The sequence below is a fragment of the Rhipicephalus sanguineus genome, chromosome 3 (assembly GCF_013339695.2).
Source record: "Rhipicephalus sanguineus isolate Rsan-2018 chromosome 3, BIME_Rsan_1.4, whole genome shotgun sequence".
In the NCBI taxonomy this organism is placed as follows: Eukaryota; Metazoa; Arthropoda; class Arachnida; order Ixodida; family Ixodidae; genus Rhipicephalus; species Rhipicephalus sanguineus.
The window spans coordinates 78,755,947-78,779,076 of NC_051178.1; the positions used below are offsets into that span (position 1 = coordinate 78,755,947).

General features: G+C 47.2%; 1 protein-coding gene across 1 annotated transcript; it reads right to left on the minus strand.

Moving 5' to 3' along the window:
- Positions 1-1,431: 1,431 nt before the first annotated feature.
- Positions 1,432-21,387, minus strand: LOC119386771 (carbohydrate sulfotransferase 5-like). Its single transcript, XM_037654045.2, has 4 exons — positions 21,207-21,387; positions 11,875-12,029; positions 11,065-11,597; positions 1,432-2,715 (listed from the first exon to the last, which is right to left on the minus strand). Exons 1-4 carry the CDS (start codon positions 21,323-21,325, stop codon positions 2,224-2,226), a joined length of 1,299 nt encoding a protein of 432 aa, XP_037509973.1. The 5' UTR covers positions 21,326-21,387; the 3' UTR covers positions 1,432-2,223.
- Between the last annotated feature and the right edge of the window lie 1,743 nt (positions 21,388-23,130).

Genomic DNA, 23,130 nt, shown 5'->3' on the forward strand with positions numbered 1-23,130 from the left:
GAGGAGTGACGTCGTAGCCATAGCACAGTCTGACACTGCGCTGGGGCCGCTTGATAGCGCCTCTGACTGGCGTTTGCAGGTGGGTAACGCCATGGAGAAGGAGAGCGCAAATGCTGCTCGACGACGCAGAGGAGCCGAGAAGCTTATCTCATCGGATCCCGAAGTAGTTGCCTGGCAATTAGCGGTTCAGCGTACAAAGAATGAACAGAAGAAGGCTCATAATCCTAGACAATCTAGAAACCTAAGAATATTTCGCTGAATCTTTGCTAACGCTACGTATATCCTGGCATAGCCGAGCTAAGCCACTGTAAATTTTGTGTAACCATAAACTTATTGTAACGATAAACACAATTGTGTTCATCGCAGCTGGTATGGAGAGAGCAGTACAATGGTGGCGTGCTGAGAGGAGTGGAATAATGAGGAGGCCTTAGGCAGAGAGAAAGCAAACTTTGTTCCGAGAAGATAGCTTCGGAGAGAAACCCTCAGTTCAGGATACCTTGAGCACGGACTGCGTCCTGGGCCCGTCAGCGATCTGCCTGAGGACGATAACCAATGGCAGCAACTATTCGCAAAGTCCAAGGGCTATAGGTATCGCGCTGTGCGATTCAAGATGGCTGCCGGAGGGGGGACAACCCGTCTGCTAGAATAGGTACAGATATGCACGGCTCGTGTCGCTTCACGGGAGCAAACAAAATGAGCTGCACTGAAATGTATATCAGACCGAAATACTCGCCCAAATCTTGGGAAGTGCCCAATGCTCGCGCCTCATTTTTTTTTCTGCGTTGAGAAATGATATACTTCAGCTCCGTGACCGCGCATCAACGATGCTTTAAAAAATCCTGTGCATCCTACTGAAAACTGCATGAGCCAGAATTGACGTATGAAATGAACGACACTCCGAGATACGTATCGAGCCTGCCTGACGGATTTGCTGAAGTAGTCGGTCATTCGCGGGTAACACAATCGTTGCTGCGCTGGACCGCATGTTAAACCTGGCGATAGCTTTTAAACATGTTACGCCGTCGTCATTACTTGCGCTGTCACGAAAACGGAATTACTTCTTCATCGGAACACAAGCACGTCTTTGTGGTGTTTAACATCCCATTAAGTACTGCTTGGGTCACAGCCATGCAACAAAATAGTCGTGCTCAGCCTTGCGCTGCTCACTTCTCTCGGATATTGAGGGTTCGATCAGAACCTTGATACATAAGTCACGAAACAAAAATGCACACTCATGCTTTTCGCAACGTCGTACAACTCGTCGAACAACAGCGCTGTTCGGCCGGTACAGGTGACGTTCATTTGGCAAACAGCGGCGTAGTTGGTGGATGCGACTACACGTTTCTTCACTTTAAGCCTTTCGATTCCGCTCGTCGGGTCTCTTGGCGGCATGGGGTGCTCCATAAAATCCACAACACGTTGTGCTACATGTATCGCATCAGAAAAATTGTGCTTTTATTTGGATCTCAACACTATTGTTCTATAAAAACACTCAAAATTAGTTACGAGTGAGGAAAAAATCTTAAAGTACGAGGGGATGTGAAGTACAGTCGAAGGTGATATGGAGGTTATCCCGCGAGCGTCGACCGGCCTAGCGTACCAGAGGCCTAGCGGCACGTATCGGAACAGTGAAAATCAAGACTACGCATGCTCCCGCCCTCGTTGGCTGTTGCATGCTACAACAAATGGCCCTACGACAAACTCTACACCCTTTCTCTCTATTTTAAGCTTTCCATTCGTTGTGATCAAGTGTATTCTTCGTTGGCTGTTGTCTCCGCGGATAATAACAAAATTGCTGAAAAATACTGCTAAAGCTCGTGCTTGGCGCTGCTTCGTTTGAGCGGCTTGCTCAGTTGAACAAAATATAAAGCATTGTCGTAAAAAATGAAAATGTGCCTTCATCAGACGGGAGTGATCGCAGCTTAAGGAACAGCAAAACTGGTGAATGAAGCTTGCCTGATACCTCCCACTCCTTGAAAGAGAATTAAGGGCCGTGGCGCTGTTGTAGTTCGTGGTCTATAGGCTGTTCTAGAAGCTGTTTGGTACCGTTGTGTGAAGTCTGTGAATCACACATCGGTGAATCACACATGAGTGATGCGAGGAACTACAGCGAAAAATGAGGTTCAGTGCTATTGTGAGCTTCGCCTAAGGAGGAAGAGTCAGGTGGCAAAATACGCAATTTTGCCACTATTGGGAGCAGTTTCTGTACTTCCTTTATCCTTTTCAGACCAGCTTGTAGCCCAGCCTCAGAAGAACATCATTACACGTGGTTTGAATCGTGCGTATCGTTCCTCGTGGCAACCTGTATCTCCACCTGTCTGCCACTTCTTTCGCATTTCTCCACGTCGAAAACGCGTCCTTTGTTTTCGCACCGGTCGCCGTCGTGTGATTTCCTACGTATTCGGATACTGACGGCGAAAACTCTAGACCTAGTCTCGTGAACAACCGCCTCGTCTCGTTAAGTGGATCAGCTGCGAGGTCCTCAAAACGAATCTGGTATGTTCTGTTGCTCGGCAGGTGACGGCCCAGTTCTCCGAACGCATCCAAGTCAGATCTCATTTGGCTGCAAAGGGCGGCTGCACTTCCACAGTGTTCGTCGTTCCTGCACCAATCAAGACGGCTTCTAGAAGCGTACATAGCGCGGGGGTCTCGCACCAGGTGGACTACGCGTACGGATGGCGCCATTTCTGGGTTTTTCTGAATCCAGGATTGCACCTGCAAAAGGTAAGGCGACACAGGGCATTTTGTTAATTTTCATAATTTACTGAAACGTAGTACTGTCTTTCAGGGCTCGGTGAAAAAATGCAGGTACATGAAAACCTATGCAAAATACAATATATTGACATGTGCTGAAAAGAATAACCATAAAACACTAACAGAGAACTTTCTCGGGCATTTCTCGCAAAAACTGCTTCGCAGCACTAATCTAGAAGAACCCCGAATGTTATCCAACATATCAATTGCTGAAATAAAGGAACAAAATTTAATGTAATGTAGTTGGAATTGGAATTGAGGGGCAGTTATTGAGAAGGAAAGGATGCTTATTTCTGTTACTCATAAGGGACCATGGCACAACATCGCAGGGAAAGTTGGCCGGAAAATTCATGAGAGGAGAGAGGGCAAAAAAGAGGGGGAGGCTAGGGGAATATTTGTGGCACACTTTCTTCTAAAAAAGTCGAGAAACTAAAACTTGGCTAAATTTCACAAGAATGTGAAGCAGGCCTTAGTGTCCTTCACTTTTAAAGCATTTGCAATCAAAATGAAGGAATTCATTAGTGTAACGTGAACTCAATAAAGCGGTTCCGAATGAAAAAAAATCTGGACCAAATCATGCACCTGTTTGAATCAAACTGAGCCAGGCCTATTAAACCAGCGCTACGTCAAACATCGTCACCAAAGTAACCAACATGGACCAATCCAATCTGTTTCATTTGTTCCCTAGTTGCCTTGTTAGCGTGTTTTTCTTTCCACAATGACTTTTTTCTTGGGCGAGTTGGTACTTGCTGAAGAAGATAATATTGTAGGGCACAAAAATGACTGGAAAGAGTAAGAGGCCGACTTTCTTCCTTACTTCTGCCTCAGAGGGCTTCTTTTCTAATTTCACGCAGCAGTATCACGTCGTTCTTCACGCTATATTTAAAATGGAAGAAAACGGAACTGATACTGGGTACCTTGAAGAAGAAGTAGAAGCGATCCTTAACGGCGCGGCATAAAATCAGGTATAAAGGCACCTATGAAGACGAATAAGAGCTGAAGCACTTTTCGGAGGCCTTAAGTAGTTGCTAAGAAAAAGCGAACGCCGCCGAGCTTCGAGAACAGTGTGCCTGCTACCAGGAAGGACCTCTCACTCTTCAAGTCTAGTAATCGCCATTACGCCCATGCAACAGAGGACGGAACCGACGGAAGCACATTGCCGGTGTTCACCTTGTCACAAACTATTGCTATATAGTTCCTTTGTTGTCATTTGGACTTCTTTTGCTTTGCCGATTCAAATGCAAATGAAATGTTCCATTCTATAATAGCCGAATTCAAATATCACACCTGCATAACGACGATAGTAGACTATTTAGACTTTAGCCGCATTACAGGTTTCAGGTATTTGGTGATATGAGCACACTGGCAAAAAATGTTGGTGCAGGCCGGACTATATTGTCAAAAACTGCGTTGTTCTCAGTTTCACTTAAAGCGGACTTGGCTCTTATAGGAAAAAAGAAACGCCAGATTTGACTAGTCTATGCGCCATGTTTTGCATACAGAGCTGGTGCATAATAAACAAGAGATTATGTGTGAGTACATAAACTGGCACGGTATATAACATGTCCGACTGGCTGATTGGGTGAGTTGGTGATTCATGACACGTCAAATTCAAACGCGTAACTACATAGGCACACACGAAGACATGGACCAGCGCATACTACGAACTATAATTTATTTTGAAAGCAATGACATGTGTATTCCGGCAGATAACAGTTCCGTAACAACGTGCAAGATGAGAAGACAGCGATAAAAATACAGGCGACAAATATAAAACTAACTTCTACACCTTGCCAAAGCCTGCACTGCCTTGCAGAAAACCGTTACTTGCCAAAGCCTGCATTGCCTTGCAGAAAATAGTCAATTTCCAGGGGCGTAGCCAGAAATTTTTTTCGGGGGGCGTTCAACCATACTTTATGTATGTTCGTGCGTGCGTTTGTATGTGCGTGTGTATATATACGCAAGCAAAACTGAAAAATTTCTGGGGTTTTAACCCCCAACCTCCCCCCCTCCCCTTGGCTACGCCCCTGTCAATTTTCATGGCATGTGCAGTAGGAATCACAGCAAAACTGTGATTGAGAGACAGAAAGATGACCGCACAAGAATCGTTATTGAAGCTGCGAGCATAGCGCGTGATCACCTGTGTTGTGTGTGTAAACGATTAATCGCCCTGTCAGATAAGGCGCTCGTCTTGGAAGCGACAATGCCATAGGAGTTAATAATTTTCTAGAAGGCAATACAGGCTTTGGCAAGGTGTGGTGGCTATTTTTATTTTTGTCGCTTTTATTATTATCATTGCGTTATTTCGGATACTGTGCAGGAACATTTGTACGTTAATATGTACATGTGTCATAGCTTTCTAAATAAACTTTCAATTCGTATTATGCGATTCTGCCTGTCTTCCTGTGTCCGTGTGCAGTTACGCGCTCGTATTTCAAGTATCATAGTGTACGTCGGCTGACTGGGCAGTCAGTAGTACCACAGCGCCCTCTATACATTTCGTGCATGTAGAATGGCCAAGACCACATTTTAGATACTTTGTCAGCAGAGCTGCAACAGGCGGCAGTTAACTTCGGTGAGTACACCACGCACATAAAATCTCGCCGTGACTCTCTTTCTCCGCATTTTTGACGTTGCTATAGGCGTAACCCAGCAAACTATCTCTTGCCAGAGTGAAGGAGAGCAGTGAGCAAACGCGAAGTCTAGCGGGGAAAGAAAAGCAGTTTTAGCAGGGGACGGAAACTCCCTATACCTCCCATGGAACGCGCTTTCGCATGCTGATACGCTGCGGCAGCGCCGCTTCCACCACTAGCAGCTGCCGGGTATCCAACTAGAAATAATTCACAAACAAAGCACATCTTTCATGACGTCACTGGTGAGGGCAGCAAATAGAGGGAAAGGGCACGGAACCGAGTGAAGGAGGGTGGCCGCGGAGGCTACCCTTTCCCAATTCGCATGCAAGCGACCTGTGCGGCATGTGTTCGTGCTCTCTTCCAGGTGCGCTGTGCGCTCGGGCGGCGCGGCCATTCGTTTAAGTTAGTGAACATTTCTTTAGCTTTTTTTTCGTGCGTTGTGAAGTGGGCAAACTAAAGGTGACCGATTTCTCAATAAGACAAAACTCCATCAATACAAGTAAAATTAAATTTTTTTGTTGATGACTTGTTTCGTGCTAAATAAAGAGACATACACGTAGCGTGAACGTGTAAATCTGCAAAAGCAGCTTTGATTCACAACCGCACATAATGAGCCCATAATTAACATAATGAGAAAACAATTAAACCAGAATATTCAAACCAATGCGAAAATTGTTAAGACTCAAGAGCAGAACACGTCGTGCTTGACTGAATCACGTGTGTTATGACGGCGCACATATTTTTCTTAGACAACTTGAGCACCAAACAAGACAGAAGTTCAGCGGAAGATGGAGGCGTGAAACGATGAGAAATTGTTGGATAGAGAATACCGCTGCAGACAATTTTTTTGGGAAGTTGACTTGTCTTCGTCAGGGCAGCAGCATAGCCTTGACAAAAAAAAACATGGCCACTTGTCAAAACGGCGGCTCCAGTGACATTCTCTGTTAAACGATTTCTCAAAGTATCAGTGAGTTTCTGCTGTTAAACGATTTCTCAAAGCATCTGTGAGTTTCAAACTTGCTACATGTATTTCCATGAACAGGAAGGAGCTTATTGCTTCACATCATTTGCACTGCATGCTAGAAGTAGGAGATTAACAAACTGTGTAGCCGAATCAACACGCATGTCTTTCAAGCCTTTCATGAAATGTATTTTTCTGGCAGCAGGTAGGCTGTCGTCACGACGCATCAGTCTAGCCTCATGGCGCTAATCAACCCAGTCAGGCTTGCAAAGAACGGGCTTTAGTCATGTACTCATGCAAAATGAATGCCTGTTCAAGTACTGGACACAAACACTTGTGCTTACCCGCTGTCACGAGAAAACCTGAAAAAAGCTTGGTGGAACTTGAAATCCCAGGGTTAACAAACCACAGAACCTCGCAAAACATGTGATGCCCCGATTTAGCAATCTTCCTGTAATGCATGGTTGACCGACGTGGCCTACTGCGGCTGCGGCTTCCGTTCGCTGCACGCCACATCAAATGTCTTATCTTTCCCGTATTCATACTTGGCACGCCAACCGATAGAAATAACCGAGCGCGACCCAATGTGTGATATCGCTGAGCGAATGGCAAGAGGGAGCGGAGGAAAGCGTTACGAGCACGAGTCAACCACTTCCCGCGTTTTGCTATATTTGGAAGTTACAAAATAAGAAGTAAAGAAATGAAGAAGTACACAACAGAAGAGTTCTTTATAGTTCAATCAAATTTCATTATTTGTAAAAACTCGTGAAACAAAATAAATGCCAACATACACGTCAACCCCACTTTCAACCAGATCTTAGGATGCCCGGCAACCGCTACTAGCGCGCATGTTACATGAAACGGAAACTGGCGCTCAGTTTCCGGGGCCTTGTGTTAGTGAAAACAGCGAGAGAATGAAAGCGGGAGAAGATAACTCGGAAGCATGAGTGGTGGGCAAAAGCAGCAACCGTAGAAACAGAGCTCCATAAAAGCCTGTCTGTGTGTATGATATGATTTGCCAATGTAGCGCGCTTTAACAGCTCCATCTTTGTGCACCAGCTAGCTACTTACAACCTTTACTTCACAATGAGTAGCCTAAGCGTTTGAAGAGCTTTACTTGGCTCTTCTGTTAAACGAGGTGTCCGAGCAGATGCTTAACGGCGCCTGAATCAGAATCTACAAGAAGTGGACACCTTAGCAGTACCTTGAAACCGGCCAGGGCCGGACAAAAGATTTTCTAAGCGTGGGAGTCAGCTTTTGGGAAGTGCGATACCTACAGCGCTGTATTGGAGCTCCACACTGACCCTCAGCTTTAGAACATCCGGTCCCTAGAGGGCGCCAGGGGTATTATTACTTTCATGCTTCCAATGTGTGTTTGAATCACTAAACTGGTAAAGCATTTGCTGTCCTCCATAGAGCGGTGGAAGTTCAAATGCATCAAAATGATAAAACCCAGTCAGTACGTGCTTCACCACATCATTGGGGTCGAGGCGCTGCATCGGCACAGTCGTCCGTAGCAAGCACGGGCGGCGCGCATTGTGAGAACGCCCGAGGAGCAACACACTCATGTAGAACGGCGACGACAGCAGAGGCGGGAGTGCGCCCATCAGCTCTGTTGGTCGTCCACATTTACGCAGTGGAATACTCTCTTTGTTGGACGTTGCGGGACGGCTCGGAATGATTTACAGCAGAAATACATCACCGGATTCATGGAGGTACGATTCCCGATCAGACGATGCTTCGTCAAACCATCGATTTCACCAAGCTACGACAGGCGTTCGGCCAATCGTTAAACTCAAGTCCGCCAGTACGTTTCGCTGTGCGTCAGGGTTTCTTCGTTCAAGGCCCATCTTGTCTTCAATCTTTCCTGCAAAGCGCGAGGATTGATGCCGCGTTCTCTTCGCCTGCTCAGGCCGGTCGCCACGCCCTTTGAGCATAGCGTCGTCTCAAGAGCGGAACGCCAGCTCCTACAGGCCAGGATTCTCGACTCTAAGGACATCATAAAACGACTGCACCAACAGGAGTTCCTTGCTCGCCGTCGTCTGCAGCAAAAGTGTGCGAGCGACTTCACCGCCATCCAGTCGCATGCGCAGCTCAAGGCTGAATGTCATGCTCAACGTACCAAGCTAGCCCACGGCAACAAGTTGGCAAGACTGCAGCCCACCCGCCCCTACGTTCCGCCTGGCCGTGCCACGTCCGCCGTGCACAACGTGTCCTCGTACGCCCCCACTCATCAGGAACTTGCCGTTCTCGAGCTGGGACTCAATTTTATTACTGGACCCGCACCAGACAAATTCAAGATGATCTGTGCGGTCGGGCGCGCCATCGACTACATTGGCCGCCCCTGGCGAGAAGAAGCTCGCACCCGTGCTATAAGCATCCTTTCAAAGCTTCCACGGCGTACCTCGTCTGCCCTCCCCCCTGAGCAGGCTAATGCTCTGAAGAGTCTCCGAAGAAACAAGGACATCGTCATTCTGCCTGCTGATAAGGGTAACGCCACCGTTATAATGGACAAAAATGACTACGAAAGTACGTTCGTCTTAACCGCAATCCCACGAAAAGGGGGCTTCAAGCTTCTCGCCGACGTCTTCCGTTTTTTGCACAAGTCTCTGTACTACTCCCTCCTCTGCCACAACGCCTCGGCGCCTGCGTTGTACGGGCTGCCGAAGATCCGCAAGCCGGGTATCCCCATGCGTCCGATTGTGGACTTCACTCGTTCCCCCCTGTGCAAGCTTTCTGGCTACCTTCATCGCGTGTTCGCTCCTGTCGTGGGAAAAGGCACTTCTTTCATCCGGAGCTCCTATGATTTCATCGAAAAGGTGCGGGCATCACGGTTGACGACGACGAGATCTTAGTTTCCTTTGATGTGAAACGTCTTTTCACCAGTGTTCCAGTGGATCTGGCCGTTAAGGTTTGCGAGGCTGCCTTGCAGTCCGACAAAAAAAATTGGGGGCAGATCGCCGATAGACGCACCCGACCTTCTAAAACTTTTGAAGTTCTGCCTTGAAAACATACACTTTGTGTTTCAGGATGTTGTCTACAAGCAGGTGCATGAAACCGCGATGGGCGCTTCAATTTCTGTCACGGCGGCGAACCTTGCCAGGGAGTCGGGGAAGACACGGTACTTGACGACCTTTGACCGTCCTCCGAATATTTTCCTTCGTTATGTTGACGACTGTTTTTGCGTCACCAAGAAAGAGGCTTCGGTGCATTATCGGCGCATTTGAATAGCATAGAGACATCGATTCAGTTCACAACTGTAACGGAGGTCTCTGGCCGTCTACCTTTCTTGGACGTACTTGTAGAAAGAGAAAACGGCCGCCTTTCCCTTGGTGTCATCAGAAAAGCAACGCACATCGGACGTTACCTGCATTAGGAGTCAGTCCACCCGGCCTGCCGCCAACGGTCTGTTGCCACTTCCTTGACATGATTTGCTCCAGTGACGCTAACCGTGCCTCTGACCTTTCCAAAGTGCGCAGTGAACTTTCTGACAACGGATACCCTCTCAGCTTCACTCGTTCCATAGAACGCCGAACACGCAACGTCGCCGCTACGCCAGCTGTGCAGCCCCAAGCTCGTGCAGCCGTTCCCTATGTGCCGGGTGTTAGTGAAGCATTAGCACGGGTTCTACGAACGTTCGACGTACACGTCGCGCATGTCCCTGCCCGAGAACTTAAACACGAACTGGTGCACGTGAAGGACCCACTCAAGAAAGAAAAGTTCCCAGGCGTCGCTTATAGAATCCCGTGTGCAGTCTGCGACTATGTTTATATCGGGGAGAGTGGTAACTTTGAGAGACGTCTGAAGGACCACATGAATGACGTCAAAAATGAGAATGTCGTTTCTAACGCACTTGTGGAACACGTGGCTACATGTAATCACGACATTTACTGGGCCAAGGCAACAGTAATCGCAAAGTAAACAAACTGGTGTTCGCGTCTGTATATGGAATCGCTTCTTATCCAGACTACGAAAAAAAAAACGCTGAACAGAAACGATGGAATTCTGCCTCCACCGTACGCCAGGTGTCTCGGCAGCGTTCTAAAACGGACATAGGCCCACTTTGCTCGGCCACTTTACTGTGAACAATGCTACCGTACGGTAGCTGAAACGTCTTTTTAGTGTTTATAAAACCTTTAATTTGGTCGGCCTTATTTCATTTCGTTTCTTCTTCGTGCTCCTTCCCGACCAGACTATGATTCGTCAAACCATCGATTTCGGTACGTTTATAGAGACTGCAGATGACTGGAATGTTCAACAAAAAGACACACGGTGGTAAATCCGCAATTATGTATTTATTGCATGCAACATATCTATATATGTCACGCAAGCGCTATATTTATAAATAAAGAGGAAAGCATGGCCTTGTATGCGAAAGCTGTAGACCTCGTGACGACCGAAAATAGTCACCTACAACCAGGAAGGAATATAAACAACCCTGTAAGAATCCTTGCATTTACTACATACGTTTTAATTAGACAATGCAATTTTTCTCAGTTTCAGTTTTTTTTTTCACACAATTAAAAAAATATCCTTGATGAACATGTTTAGGATTCTTGACAGAAGCAGTGCAGCAGGTTCAGCGAGTAGGTTTAGGCATAATTTGAAAGAGAAAACAAACGACAGAAAGACTGCTTAGATTAACGTTGCATGCACAAGAAGGGAATGCGGACACGAGAATGTAACTGAATATGAAAGGGCCGAGTAACATCTGACCTGAGTAACACGAAGTCTCGTGAACTTGAACACTTGCGCTTGTGCTCTTGAACACAGACCAGAAAGGTAACCTGGAGAAAAGCACGACTCTCCACCTTCGCAGATGTCAGCCAGGAAGTGATTCTTTTTGTAGTAAGGGGTGCTCTCCATCCATGCAGTGTAGAGCGGCTCGAAATGGCACCCGGCGAGTGCATCCAACAGCTGAAAAGCGTGGTGCTGCCTTCCCGGTCGAATACCGCCGGCCACAGTGAACAGCATAAGAGGCTCGTAGTGGAAGAACGTCCTTGGTGTAGAGGACATTAACTCGCCAAAGAAACTTGACCCGGACCGATAGTAGGCGACAATGAGCACTATCTTGACGTCAGTTGTTGGTACGATGGGATACTTTTCAAGCGCATTTTTAAATGCAACCGGGAGAGGTCCTTCGAGAAATAAATCATTTGCATCTGCTGAAATATTCGCAGGTTTTTTTGAGACTGCTGTATCTTGTTCGGCGTGTGCACCTTCCACGAGGCCCCTTCTTTGTGGCCGATCTGTCAGAGCAAAGCGAAATTTACGTTATAAGAAAGCACACATAGCAAAACACTTGGCGTTTTATATTCCATGAAAACTGGAATATTTGTAATCGTCTACGTTGTTTTTATTTCGTCATTACGTTACCAATCTACTATAGGCTTCCGGGCCGCTTTTGCTCACAGTATAGATACAGTCAAGATCGCCAACGGTGAGAATGACCCTTGCTCGTCACCTTTATTTAAGATCAAGTCAGTGCGGAAGTTCTTTAGCACAGTTACTACCATGGAAGCTTACCCTGTTGCGTTCTGTCAATGAAATGATGATTGCGAGTGCTGTTGGCGCTCTTATTTAACTGGCAAATTTCCCATATGTAATAGATTTTGCAGGCTAGAAGTACGCTTGCAACCAGTATGAGCAGTGCTAAACGCGTTCTTTCTCGCATGGAGTATCTGGAAAGAAAATTGCGTTAGTCAATAAACTCAGAAGTTTGGATATACAGGATAAAACCTAAGCGTAGCAAGTTGTACTTGGTACGTGCACGCAAAAGCTTGCCGGCGTGAGGGCCCGCCGTCGGCACTGTCATGGTAGCACATTTTGCAATGAAGCAACTACCTAGCCTACTTCGGAATGAAGCAGCGGCCTCATGTCAGCCACTAGATATCATCTACAACGAGAGACAAATTGCGTGAACTGTGTGACATCTGCATAAGTTTAATCGAAACGTTTATTCCAACGAAAGTCATGTAGCAAGTTTATCGAGATGTAGTGTCGCACAAACTAATGCGGGATACCCCCAATTACGATGACGTTGTGAATGCCTGAGAAACTCGCCCTCGTTCTAAAGAAAGATTTTCCAAAGCACGAAAGCAAGCATTTATTGAATAACACGCATGACGAAATCAAGCGCCGATGACGAAGACGTTCATCAGGAGACTCTAGAACATTTGCTGTAAAAGCAGGGTATTCGGGAAGCACGCACCCGCGTGGCCCTTTCACATAACTCGTGCTGGCGTAAAATCCCTTGGCTGCTAACGCCCACACTTTTGGCGCTTCCCTCAGGGGATTGCACTTCAATTACACAGAAATTGACATTGTTGTTCGAACACATCTCCTGTTGTGAATTAAGCACCTGACACGGGCAGCTATTGAACACACCGCATGTTTCTAGAAATTGGTGCGAAAATCATCAAAAATAAGAGAAATTAAATATTTTCTTGATGCGATCATAATACTTTTTCTGTGGTGACAGACATCTTGAAATGACTATAATTACAGCAATTACGGTAGTTGTAAATAAAACAAATTAATTAACTTTCCAATAAGCGCAAATAGGCAGTTGGGTCAAATGGAAGAATTACTGCTGTCCTTCCTGCGAAGAGGCCATTGCCGCTTTTCTATTTTAAAAAAATGGCATCTGGTAATTATTGCGGTAATCACCTGTTCGATTGGGAAACGAACTCTGGACTTCTGCATGCGAAGCAGATGTTTTGCCACAGAGCCAATGCAGTGCTTGAAACCGCTCCGCAAGAAAACCGTATACGAAGCTGGTGTAGTGGGAGGACTGTCTTTAACGCACATGATATAGCGTGGCAAAAACGTAGAATCGCATTAGTCATCAAAACATGTGAATTGCGCAACGAGTGGTTGGCTTAAAGGTCCACCAATTACAAAGCACACCGGCGTAATTAACCAACATTACCAGCAGCAACATCAAACAAGTGTGAACCTGCACGGGTGCGCGTGCTACCTAGCGGATCCGCAGTGTATACTTCGCCAATTCGCAAACAGTGGACCCTTCGCAACTGAATTTGCAGTAAGCATTCTAGGGTTATTTGAAACGGCCAATGTTAAGCACACAGACGCTCTTTTCCTTGCGGCACGGTGTCCTCCCAGATGCGAAGCCACTCTAGCGATTCAGAAGGCGATGTGAACGGGGCCCGATTATGCTATTACTTTGTACTCTTGAAGGCAAAGCTCAAGCGTACTGGAAGCTTTTTTTAGCTTACAACCAGCCACGCCGAAACTGGAATTTCTGCGGAACGAGCTCCTGAACGCTACTGCATTAACAGTGCAGGAGAGAACGTATCGGTTGCATTGACAGCTGCTAATGACGCGGCACTACCTGTAGAAGCCGTCGAAGGTCAGAGTGAGCGCAACAGCTTGCAGTGCCAATGGGATAATAAAGAAGCAGCGGAAATGATTGTGAGCAATTTGTCACAGACAGTGCTGGAGTGAGTTGCGAAGGTTAGAGAAACTGCTTGGAGCACCACATTCATGAATGAACGAAAACTACCCGCTACTGGTGACTGTTCACTAGCAGCAGAGGCTGCTGAAAGCCATACTGGGCGCGACAATAAAGATGTACCAATGCGATGCTAGAAGAACAGGGAGGCCAGCTGTGGACGACTTGTTACATTCATCAGCTGAGTGTCGCGAATGCAAGTACGAGAACTGAGATTAGCAGTGCATTCGTAGATAATGCTGAACCAGTCGCCGCTGAGAAGCCCTTCCTGAGGACCGCGTTTGTATTAGATGCGAAGCATCTTATGGCGGAGTTCAATCCGGCGGTGGTGTGCGGCGTGACCACCAATACTGCGCATGCGCGTACCCTCTTCACACACGTCCTCTCCCACTTCCCCTCTCCGCTTCCCATCTCCCACTTTCCCCTCTCTCCTTTCCCTTCTCCCCTTTCCCTCTCGCACTTCCCCTCTCCCTTATTCCTCTCCACTTCATCTCCACCTCCCCTTTGAAACGCGGGCTCGACGTGCCGAAACGGCGCTTCGCATCGCCGCATGGTCCCCTTTAGAGGAAGCGGAGATGCTGTGAAATTTTTTGTTCAGGCGCAGGCCACGCATCCTTCCTTTGTAGACGATACACTGAAAAGGATAAGTGCACGCGATGCATCCGGTCTTCGTGTATTCTCTCAATAAATGAATGATTGAATGAATAATCTTTATTAAAAGGCAGGCAGTTTCCTTCGGGGGAGTCGGGAGGAACAGGGAATTAACCCCTGTCCCGTCCCACACTCCGTCGATGATGATGGCGCCAGGTGACGGCTCCAAGTCCTTGGAGCAGGGCTGCATCTTCGACTTGCCGGACGGCCTAAAGTTCGTCGGTCAGCTTGTCTCTGGTGAGTGCCGCCTTCCAGCGGCGGCGGCAGGCCCCTACCCTCGCGTGGTGGTAGCAGCAACGATTGCTCTGTCAGTTCGTTCCTGCCTAACATGCGTCGCGAAGTCAGCGGCGTCAGCTACAGTAACTCTCCCGGCACATTCCCAAATCATGTGTCGCAGTGTGGCTCTTTCGCCGCACGCTTTACACGCGTCAGTCGGGTATATGCTCGGATAACAGAGGCGTAGGATCGCCGGGCTTGGGTAGGTGTCTGTTTGTAGTAACCTCCAAGTTACGGCCTGTCTTTTGTTTAATTTGTCGTGTGGTTGGGTATTTGCGTCTGTTTAGTCTGTAATGTTCTGTGATGTCACTGAATGTGGTCAGGCGATCGCCACACGACCATTCCGGTTGCTGCTGTTGTGTTCTTATTGATGTCGTCATCGCCCCATTCTCGGAGGTGGAGGCGGCCACCGATTCGGCCGCGGCTTAGGGAGTGAGATCTCGAGTCGCGGTGTGGGACGCCTGGTTGTCTGCAAGCGGGACGCTTGTGTCAGCTGGGGTCCACAGGAGGAAGAACGTCGCATTTTCGGTTTTGAAATGCCGGGACGATGACGTCGAGGCCATCGTTCCTCGAAAGTCGCCGCCGTCCCTGCCGCCATAGGAAGCTGGAACTATGCGGGCCGCCTGCCACGAGATGTGGCCGCACGTGAAGCCACGGGCGGCAGCCTGCGAGTCGCTTATCCCGACCGCAGCTTCTCTCTGAATTAATTTTTTAGCTACGTATGTCACAGGTAATACGGACGTCAGCAAACGCCTCAATTTGGGATTGTTTTATACTTGCCCTTTTTACATTGAGAGCATGAACTTTCACTGTAGCGTCTGGGGTACGACGTCGTGGTTTTTAATATCTCTAATGCGTTGACACTAGGCGTTTCTCCCGAGCCCACCTTCATAAGCTTTTCCATGCACCTTTCGACCTCGGCAGGGCTAGCAGTGCTAACGGGCTCGGGACTTTAACTCCGAAGAGCACTGCCTAGTAGGTGCAGCCCTAAACCTATTAACGGTTTCACCAGCTTATACTGAAATTTTTTTGTTTGGCGACTGCACCACTCAGAGAACGTGACTGCATGCGACATCAGCTAAGCTTTCCGGCTTGTTATGAGGTCTCCTGGTCCGCTTGTCTTTGTCTCTGGCACCCACAGGACAGAAGCCTTTTAGCTGGCCTTCGCAGTAGGCTTCCACTGCCCCCGAAGTCATCTTTCTTCACAAAAAACAACTTGTCCTAAAGGTGGTCGTCACATGATATATATATATATATATATATATATATGTGTGTGTGTGTGTGTGTGTGTGTGTGTGTGTGTGTGTGTGTGTGTGTGTGTGTGTGTTTGTGTGTGTGTGTTTGAAACAGCTTCGCTGGATATTCACGTTAGCAGAGCGGGATGCCGGCCAAATTTATTTCATTATTTATCCACGCGGAACCCTTGGCCAATACAGCTTAGCGGTAAAACACTACAAATGCACATCGTGTCCATTGAAACGGGGTCATCACAGCAAGGAATCAAACCTGTGACCTCGTAATGAGCACAGTAACGTCATAGTCGACAACCGCAGTGGGCTGGCAAACGTGAGCGGACTTCTCGACGTGACCGCAGACACTCAACGTGATAACTCTCGCGCAAGGAAAGTTGCAGTCAGGAGTTGGTATTGCATTGCATTTCATATCAGCGCTTATTCGTAACATTTTGATGGCATACCCTACAGAACATACCGCGCGGGACGACAGTGTACAAGGAGCCGCCAGCCATCTATGCTACTCCGCCTCTGCATCCGCCTCAGAGTGATTTTACAATAGGCCACCTAGGTCACCAGTCTACTCAGCCACTAAGACCTTCATCTGAGGTGTTGCAATGTGGGCTTTTTGGTGAATCATTTGAACGGCTTTGATGTAGCGCGAGTGGGCACACGGACACGAGAGGGCACATAAGGACTGCACACTGTGCTACTAGTAACATGTTTATTTTGAAAAATCAGGGTAAGCATACCAGATACTACCTTCTTGTTAACCTCCCTGCCTTCCTCTTCTCTTTCTCTCTCGAAAATTGAGACCGTATTTATACCACCGTCACCAGACAGACAGTGCAACACGTGGGACCACTCAAAACGTGAGCAAAAAAAAAGGCCACTCTACCTAAGCGAAACCACGACGAGGAAACTACCGTAAGTCAACGCATGCGCAGGAACCCCAGCTCCTTAGTCGACAATGCAATCGATGCCTTACTAACACACAACTCACCTAGTGCATCGATAAGCTCGGCTTCAACAAACCTACGGGTGTTCTCTTCTTTATATCGACCAACAATGAAAAATGTTGGCAAACACATGGACGAACGTGGAGTGCAAGAAACCCTTCAGGCGTCAGTTTATTTCATTCGTAATTATGCTCTCTCAGTGGGTCATTCGTGCACTTGCTGGTTTGGACGACATATCGTTTTACGCATGAGAGCAGAACACAATCAATCACAATTCTCTTGCAATCAACATACTTGTTTGCATGCTCTTCAGTGCTACCAACTTTTTAGCTCGAGATGGATTTGTCATGGGACACAATTTCCCGAACTTATCAGGCACTGAAATGACTATCCTAATATTATCGCCAAGTGTGACGGAGGCAGATTTGGTATCGGCTTTCGTATGCTTCTGGTTGTGCCTCTGGAGTCGTCCGGGACGAGAGGGTTCATTGGCGCTCGCAAGCAAGTGCCATCGCTGTGATCTCAGGAACTGGGCTGTCTGAACGATAACTAAATGGCGTTCACGTTTCCGTTGAAGTCGCAGGCCAATGGCCAATCGAGGATGAACTGCTGGTCCCAAGATTTGGCGCATGAAGCGTCCCAGCCAGCGTCGTCGACGGAAGGGGCTGAGCTTTGCAACTCAGAAGCGTCGTCGCGGGAACGGGGAAAGAGACTGGGAGCGCATAAGATGCGCTGCAGGTGGCTTTACCCGTTGAACGGAGCGCGCATGCTGTGGGCGTCGCCAACACTCGTGTCGCACGGTGGCATCTGAGGTCAGAGCTGTTTGTTCACTTAACGGAGGGATATCCGTAGCTTCAACGTGTTCTTGCACGGCCGCTGCTGGCGTTAAAACATCAGATTTTTTTCTTATTTCGTTTTTATTGCGCTAGCAATTATATGGACAGTCTCGGCTGGGTTTTGCCGTCGCCGTCATTCACCGTATATGTATAAGTATGTCTATATATATATCAAAGTCCCAAAGATGAAGAATTCAGAAAAATGCTTCCGAAGCGCGCGCGGAATCGAACCAGCGACCTATCGTTCCGCAGCGCGTGGCGCTAACCACTACGCCAGAAAGCGCAGATCCTTCAGTTGGCTAACGGCGAGCGTTATATACACACCCTTTACCGATGGCAGGAGTCAGAGACGGCAGGCGCTTATAAGCGTTTCTTATTACCAGCAAGATGGCGCGAGGAGCGCGTCGGCGAGCTCGCTCGCTTCTTCTTATATTTGCGCAGGGAGAACCTTGCCCTTCCGCTGTCTGCTCGCGCGGTTTTCTCGTGGTGAGGTGAAGAGGGATGTTTCAAGCTTCCCCCGTGATGTCCGCGCTCATGTTACGGAGCGTACGAAAGTCACTCGAGCTCAAGGGACGCTGCTAAACGAATAAACAGAAGATGAGCGCGAACTATCAAGTGTCCCAGCTCGACACTTGAAGCACGCTAGTTTCCTTCGCTGCTTCGGCCGCCTTTGCAACAGGAGCGCTGTTCCAAGTGAGAGTATCCATTGGCGAGCCTCACTTCGTATAGCATTAGTTTCTTGCTATCGCATTCATTGCTTCGCCCTTGCGGCGAATCTGTGACTTTTTTTTCCTATTTCGAGCGATAGTGGTTACGGACACCGTTGGCGGCGGCGGCGGACAACTACTGCGCTAAAAAGGGACCTTGTTGTGACCTCATAACAGATTTAGCTGTAAAACCAGCCTCCATCTTGATGAGCCAGGTGGCTGGAAATGGCGGCCTAGAATTCGGGTAACCCCTGCGGCAGAAAGATGCAGTGCGCCGTGGTTTTCTCTGGCCGCAGCGCTATCGTGATAGGCGTGTCAAAGGTCGGTTGACTCAGTGTGAACGTCCGGTGGAATCTTGTGGAAGGTCATTCCAAGGTCCGGGTCACCACTGTAGCGGAGAGGCAGAGGAAGAAGGATGCTCCTTCATGCGTTACCAAAACCAGCTGCTGTATTCGATGGCCCACGCGCTCGCTTCTCGTGCCTCCGCAGACGTCATCGTCCTCGCTGCGTCGGCACGCTGGCACGCGACACATGTATAATCGCCGTCAAAATAATGTATGGCCGAAAAACCGCTTCTTATTCTGCGTTGATCAACACTGTAGCGTAATGTTTTTAAATGCGAAGCATTTCTTAGAGAACTTCTGCGACTTTGAGCGTATCTATCTATCTATCTATCTATCTATCTATCTATCTATCTATCTATCTATCTATCTATCTATCTATCTATCTATCTATCTATCTATCTATCTATCTATCTATCTATCTATCTATCTATCTATCTATCTAGCCGCCTACGACTTTGTGCTCTCCTGGTCGCTTGGTTAATCGAATGTACAAGAAAGTTGGTATGGCGTAACATGACTGTATGGCGAACATAAATGACAAGCCATAACATGAAAATCATGACACGCATGTCATGTACAGCATGACTTACGTGCCACGCTCATGGTGCGCTGGCGGCCGTTTCGCTAGCTTGATCCACCCCGAAATTGGTATTGCGCGTCATGACTGTGTGACGAACATAAAAGCGCGAGTTAGCATGAAAATCATGACACGCATGTCATGTACAGCATGACTTACGTGCCACGCTCATGAGGCGCTGGGGGTCGTTTCGCTAGCTTGATCTACCCCGAAATTGGTATTGCGCGACGTGATTGTGTGACGAACATAAATAACACGAGTTAACACGAAAATTATGACGCGCATGTCATGTACAGCATGACTTACGTGCCACGCTCATGGGGCGCTGGCGGCCGTTTCGCTAGCTTGATCTACCCCCAAATTGGTATTGCGCGACGTGACTGTGTGACGAACATAAATAACACGAGTTAACACGAAAATCATGACACGCATGTCATGTACAGCATGACTTACGTGCCACGCTCATGGGGCGCTGGCGGCCGTTTCGCTAGCTTGATCTGCCCCGAAATTGGTACGGCGCGTCATGACTGTGTGACGAACATAAAAACGCGAGTTAGCATGAAGATCATGACACGCATGTCATGTACAGCATGACTTACGTACCACGCTCATGAGGCGCTGGCGGTCGTTTCGCTAGCTTGATATACACCAAAATTTGTATTGCGTGACGTGACTGTGTGACGAACATAAATAACACGAGTTAACATGAAAATCATGACACGCATGTCATGTACAGCATGACTTACGTGCCACGCTCATGGGGCGCTGGCGGCCGTTTCGCTAGCTTGATCTACCCCGAAGTTGGTATTGCGCGACGTTACTGTGTGACGAACATAAATAATACGAGTTAACATTAAAACCATGACACACATTTTGCTAAACGACGTACAAGATGATGTATGCAGCTCTTTGCTGGCTGCTTCGCATTACATCGATTCCCACAATGCGTGGGATCTGCCGGCTTTTTTGTTTTTTTTTTACAAGAACGTAGACATAAAGTTGTACATTCGGAGGTCACGATGTAAAAACTGTGTGGGGTAGCTCCTAACAAGAACTAAAAGGGGGTTAGGAGAATCTCGGCAAGCAGTGAGTCATATATTTATATAATCTCTAGTGCGTCCTTTATAGAAGGGAAGACTAATCATAAATAAAAGTATCATTATTATAATCACAAATAATAAAATGAGATATTTAAAAAGTCAAATGGAAGAAATTACAAAATTCACATAAATTCAAACAGGTCTAAATGTCCCGTGCAACCGGCAACGCTAAGAAGCATCAAACACATGCAAAATTCAAACACTTAACAAATAGTCAATAGTACATTTTGAAAGTGTGCTGTAGACAAAAAAAACGTAATGAATTCTATGCGTGTGACAAAGTGCTAATGAAATGCTCCTTAGTTCTACGTTTGAATGATAATAATGAAGGTGAAGATGATGGTAATGAATCCCAAAGTGAGATGCCTGAAAATGCAAAGGTAAATTTCCCACAATTTGTTCTGACTTTAGAAAGAAGTTGATTAAGTTGTTTTGAACATCTTGTATTATTGTTATTAATAAGGCTGGAGTAAGAAAAACCCGGAATATTAAGTTCGGCATTTATGAGACGAAATATTTGTAGTAACACCTTATGATTGAACAACATATGCAGTATATCCATCTCTACTAATGTAAGCTGCAATATCTCGGCACACATTTACCGATGTTTTAATGAGGCACGAAAGCGCTGTGTTTGTTAACTGCAAACTGAAGCACGCCTGACGCCACTTGAATCATTGCAATGGATAAAGGAAAACGCACTGCATATCTACCACGGTACCTGAAAAGGTGGTCCAGTCACTGCTATGGAACGCCCAACGGGAAGGCTCGTTTGCAGGAACAAGCCTGATAAAATGTACTTGTCCGCAAAGCAGGAGCATGCATACGCACGAAGACTGAATAAAACAACTTCTGAGAATTGAAACTGACTTCCGTTGGGCACGGCTTACTGACGTAGTAGCAATAAGGTGTCGCTAGGCGGAGCAGTTTTGCCATCCCGCAGCAGTTGTTTAACGTGGACGAAATATTCTGGAATTTAATTCCCATTGTCTATAATGTCAATTGTGCTATCGAGAACTAAGTTTAGCAAATGTCATTCATTGTAGTGAGCGTCAAACGCATGCGCACCGCTGGCGGTAGTGCAAAGCATAAAAATACAAATAGAAGTTTGAGTTTAGGTGCCTCGAGACAACACTTAGACGGGAAGACAGGTCGTCTTGAAGCCTCAGGTATAAACTTTGCAACCTACGGTTGTCAGAGGAGGCGAGACAACCATGTTGCGAGCTAAATTGGCTGCCGCGAAGGCGTAGCCTTCATCCGCGAAACACTTCACCCACTGTGTTTATGAGCAGAAACAGAAATGTATTTAATTCCATTTGTAAAGTGATAAAGAAAACGCGGATCCATTCTGCCAACTCGACGCGGTGTCTTTCATGAAAGGGCGGATTATTAAGAGGAAGATCATGTGACTTTAGACAAGCTACTAGTGATGACCTTTCCAGTACAGCTGAACGAGCGCTTATTAAAAAGGCGCAGCTGGACGAAGAAGCGCTTCTGTTTCGCGCCGTGTTTGCATCGTCAAGCCCGAGCGCAGTTGTGAAATGAGTGAGATGGCGAAACACTTCCTTTCTGGCAAGAGTATTGTGGTTAACGTTAGATTCGTGACGCCGGGAATTGTTAAATTGCATCACGTGCCACGTGATGCCCTGTGGCAATTAAGAGTGTTCCACACTCGCCACATTGGCTACGAGCGGCGCTGGCTTACACTCTCGGGAATTGCACAGAATTGCCTAACGAAGTCGACGGGGAAGCGCCTTTCGTCGTAGCTCAATTGCTAGAGCATCAGACGCGTAATTCGATGTTTTAGTTACACTTGAAACTAAAGGCAACGTTTAACGTTTAACATTTAACATTTAGGCTTCCCCTGACCTGTCTGTTGGATTCATGTGGTTGTGTGTACCAAAAAAGCCGGCAGATCCCACGCATTGTGGGAATCGATGTAACGCGAAGCAGCCAGCAAAGAGCTGCATTTCCTCGTCTTGTATGTCACTAAGGAAAATGCATGTCATTGTTTTCATGTTAACTACTATTATTTATGTTCGTCACACAGTAACGTCGCGCAATAACTTCGGGGTAGATCAAGCTAGCGAAACGGCCGCCAGAGCACCATGAGCGTGGTACGTAAGTCATGCTGTACATGACATGTGTGTCATGACTTTCATGCTAACTCGTGTTATTTATGTTCGTCACACAGTCACGTCACGCAATACCAACTTCGGCGTAGATCGAGCTAGCGAAACGGCCGCCAGCGCACCATGAGCGTGGCACGTAAGTCAGGCTGTACATGACATGTATGTCACGATTTTCATGTTAACTCGTGTCATTTATGTTCGTCACACAGTCACGTCGCAAACCAATTTTGGTGTATATCAAGCTAGCGAAACGGGCACCAGCGCACCATGAGCGCGCCCTGTAAAGCATGCTGTATATGACATGCGTGTCATGATTTTCGTGTTATGACTAGTCATTTATGTTTGTCATACAGTCACGTTACGCCATACCAATTTTGGTGTACATTCGATTAACCAAGCGACCAGAAGAGCACAAAGTCGTAGGCGGCTAGGTAGATAGACAGATACGCTCAAAGTCGCAGAAGTTCCCTAAGAAATGCTTCGTATTTAAAAAC

Coding starts and splice junctions, on each gene's coding strand:
- LOC119386771 (XM_037654045.2), bottom strand. CDS start 21,325: ATGCTCCTGCTTTGCGGACAAGTACATTTTATCAGGCTTGTTCCTGCA. Junction 12,030..21,206: donor GGTACCGTGGTAGATATGCA/GTGCGTTTTCCT, acceptor TTTTCTTTCCAG/ATACTCCATGCGAGAAAGAA. Junction 2,716..11,064: donor CGAGACTTCGTGTTACTCAG/GTCAGATGTTAC, acceptor TACCTTTTGCAG/GTGCAATCCTGGATTCAGAA.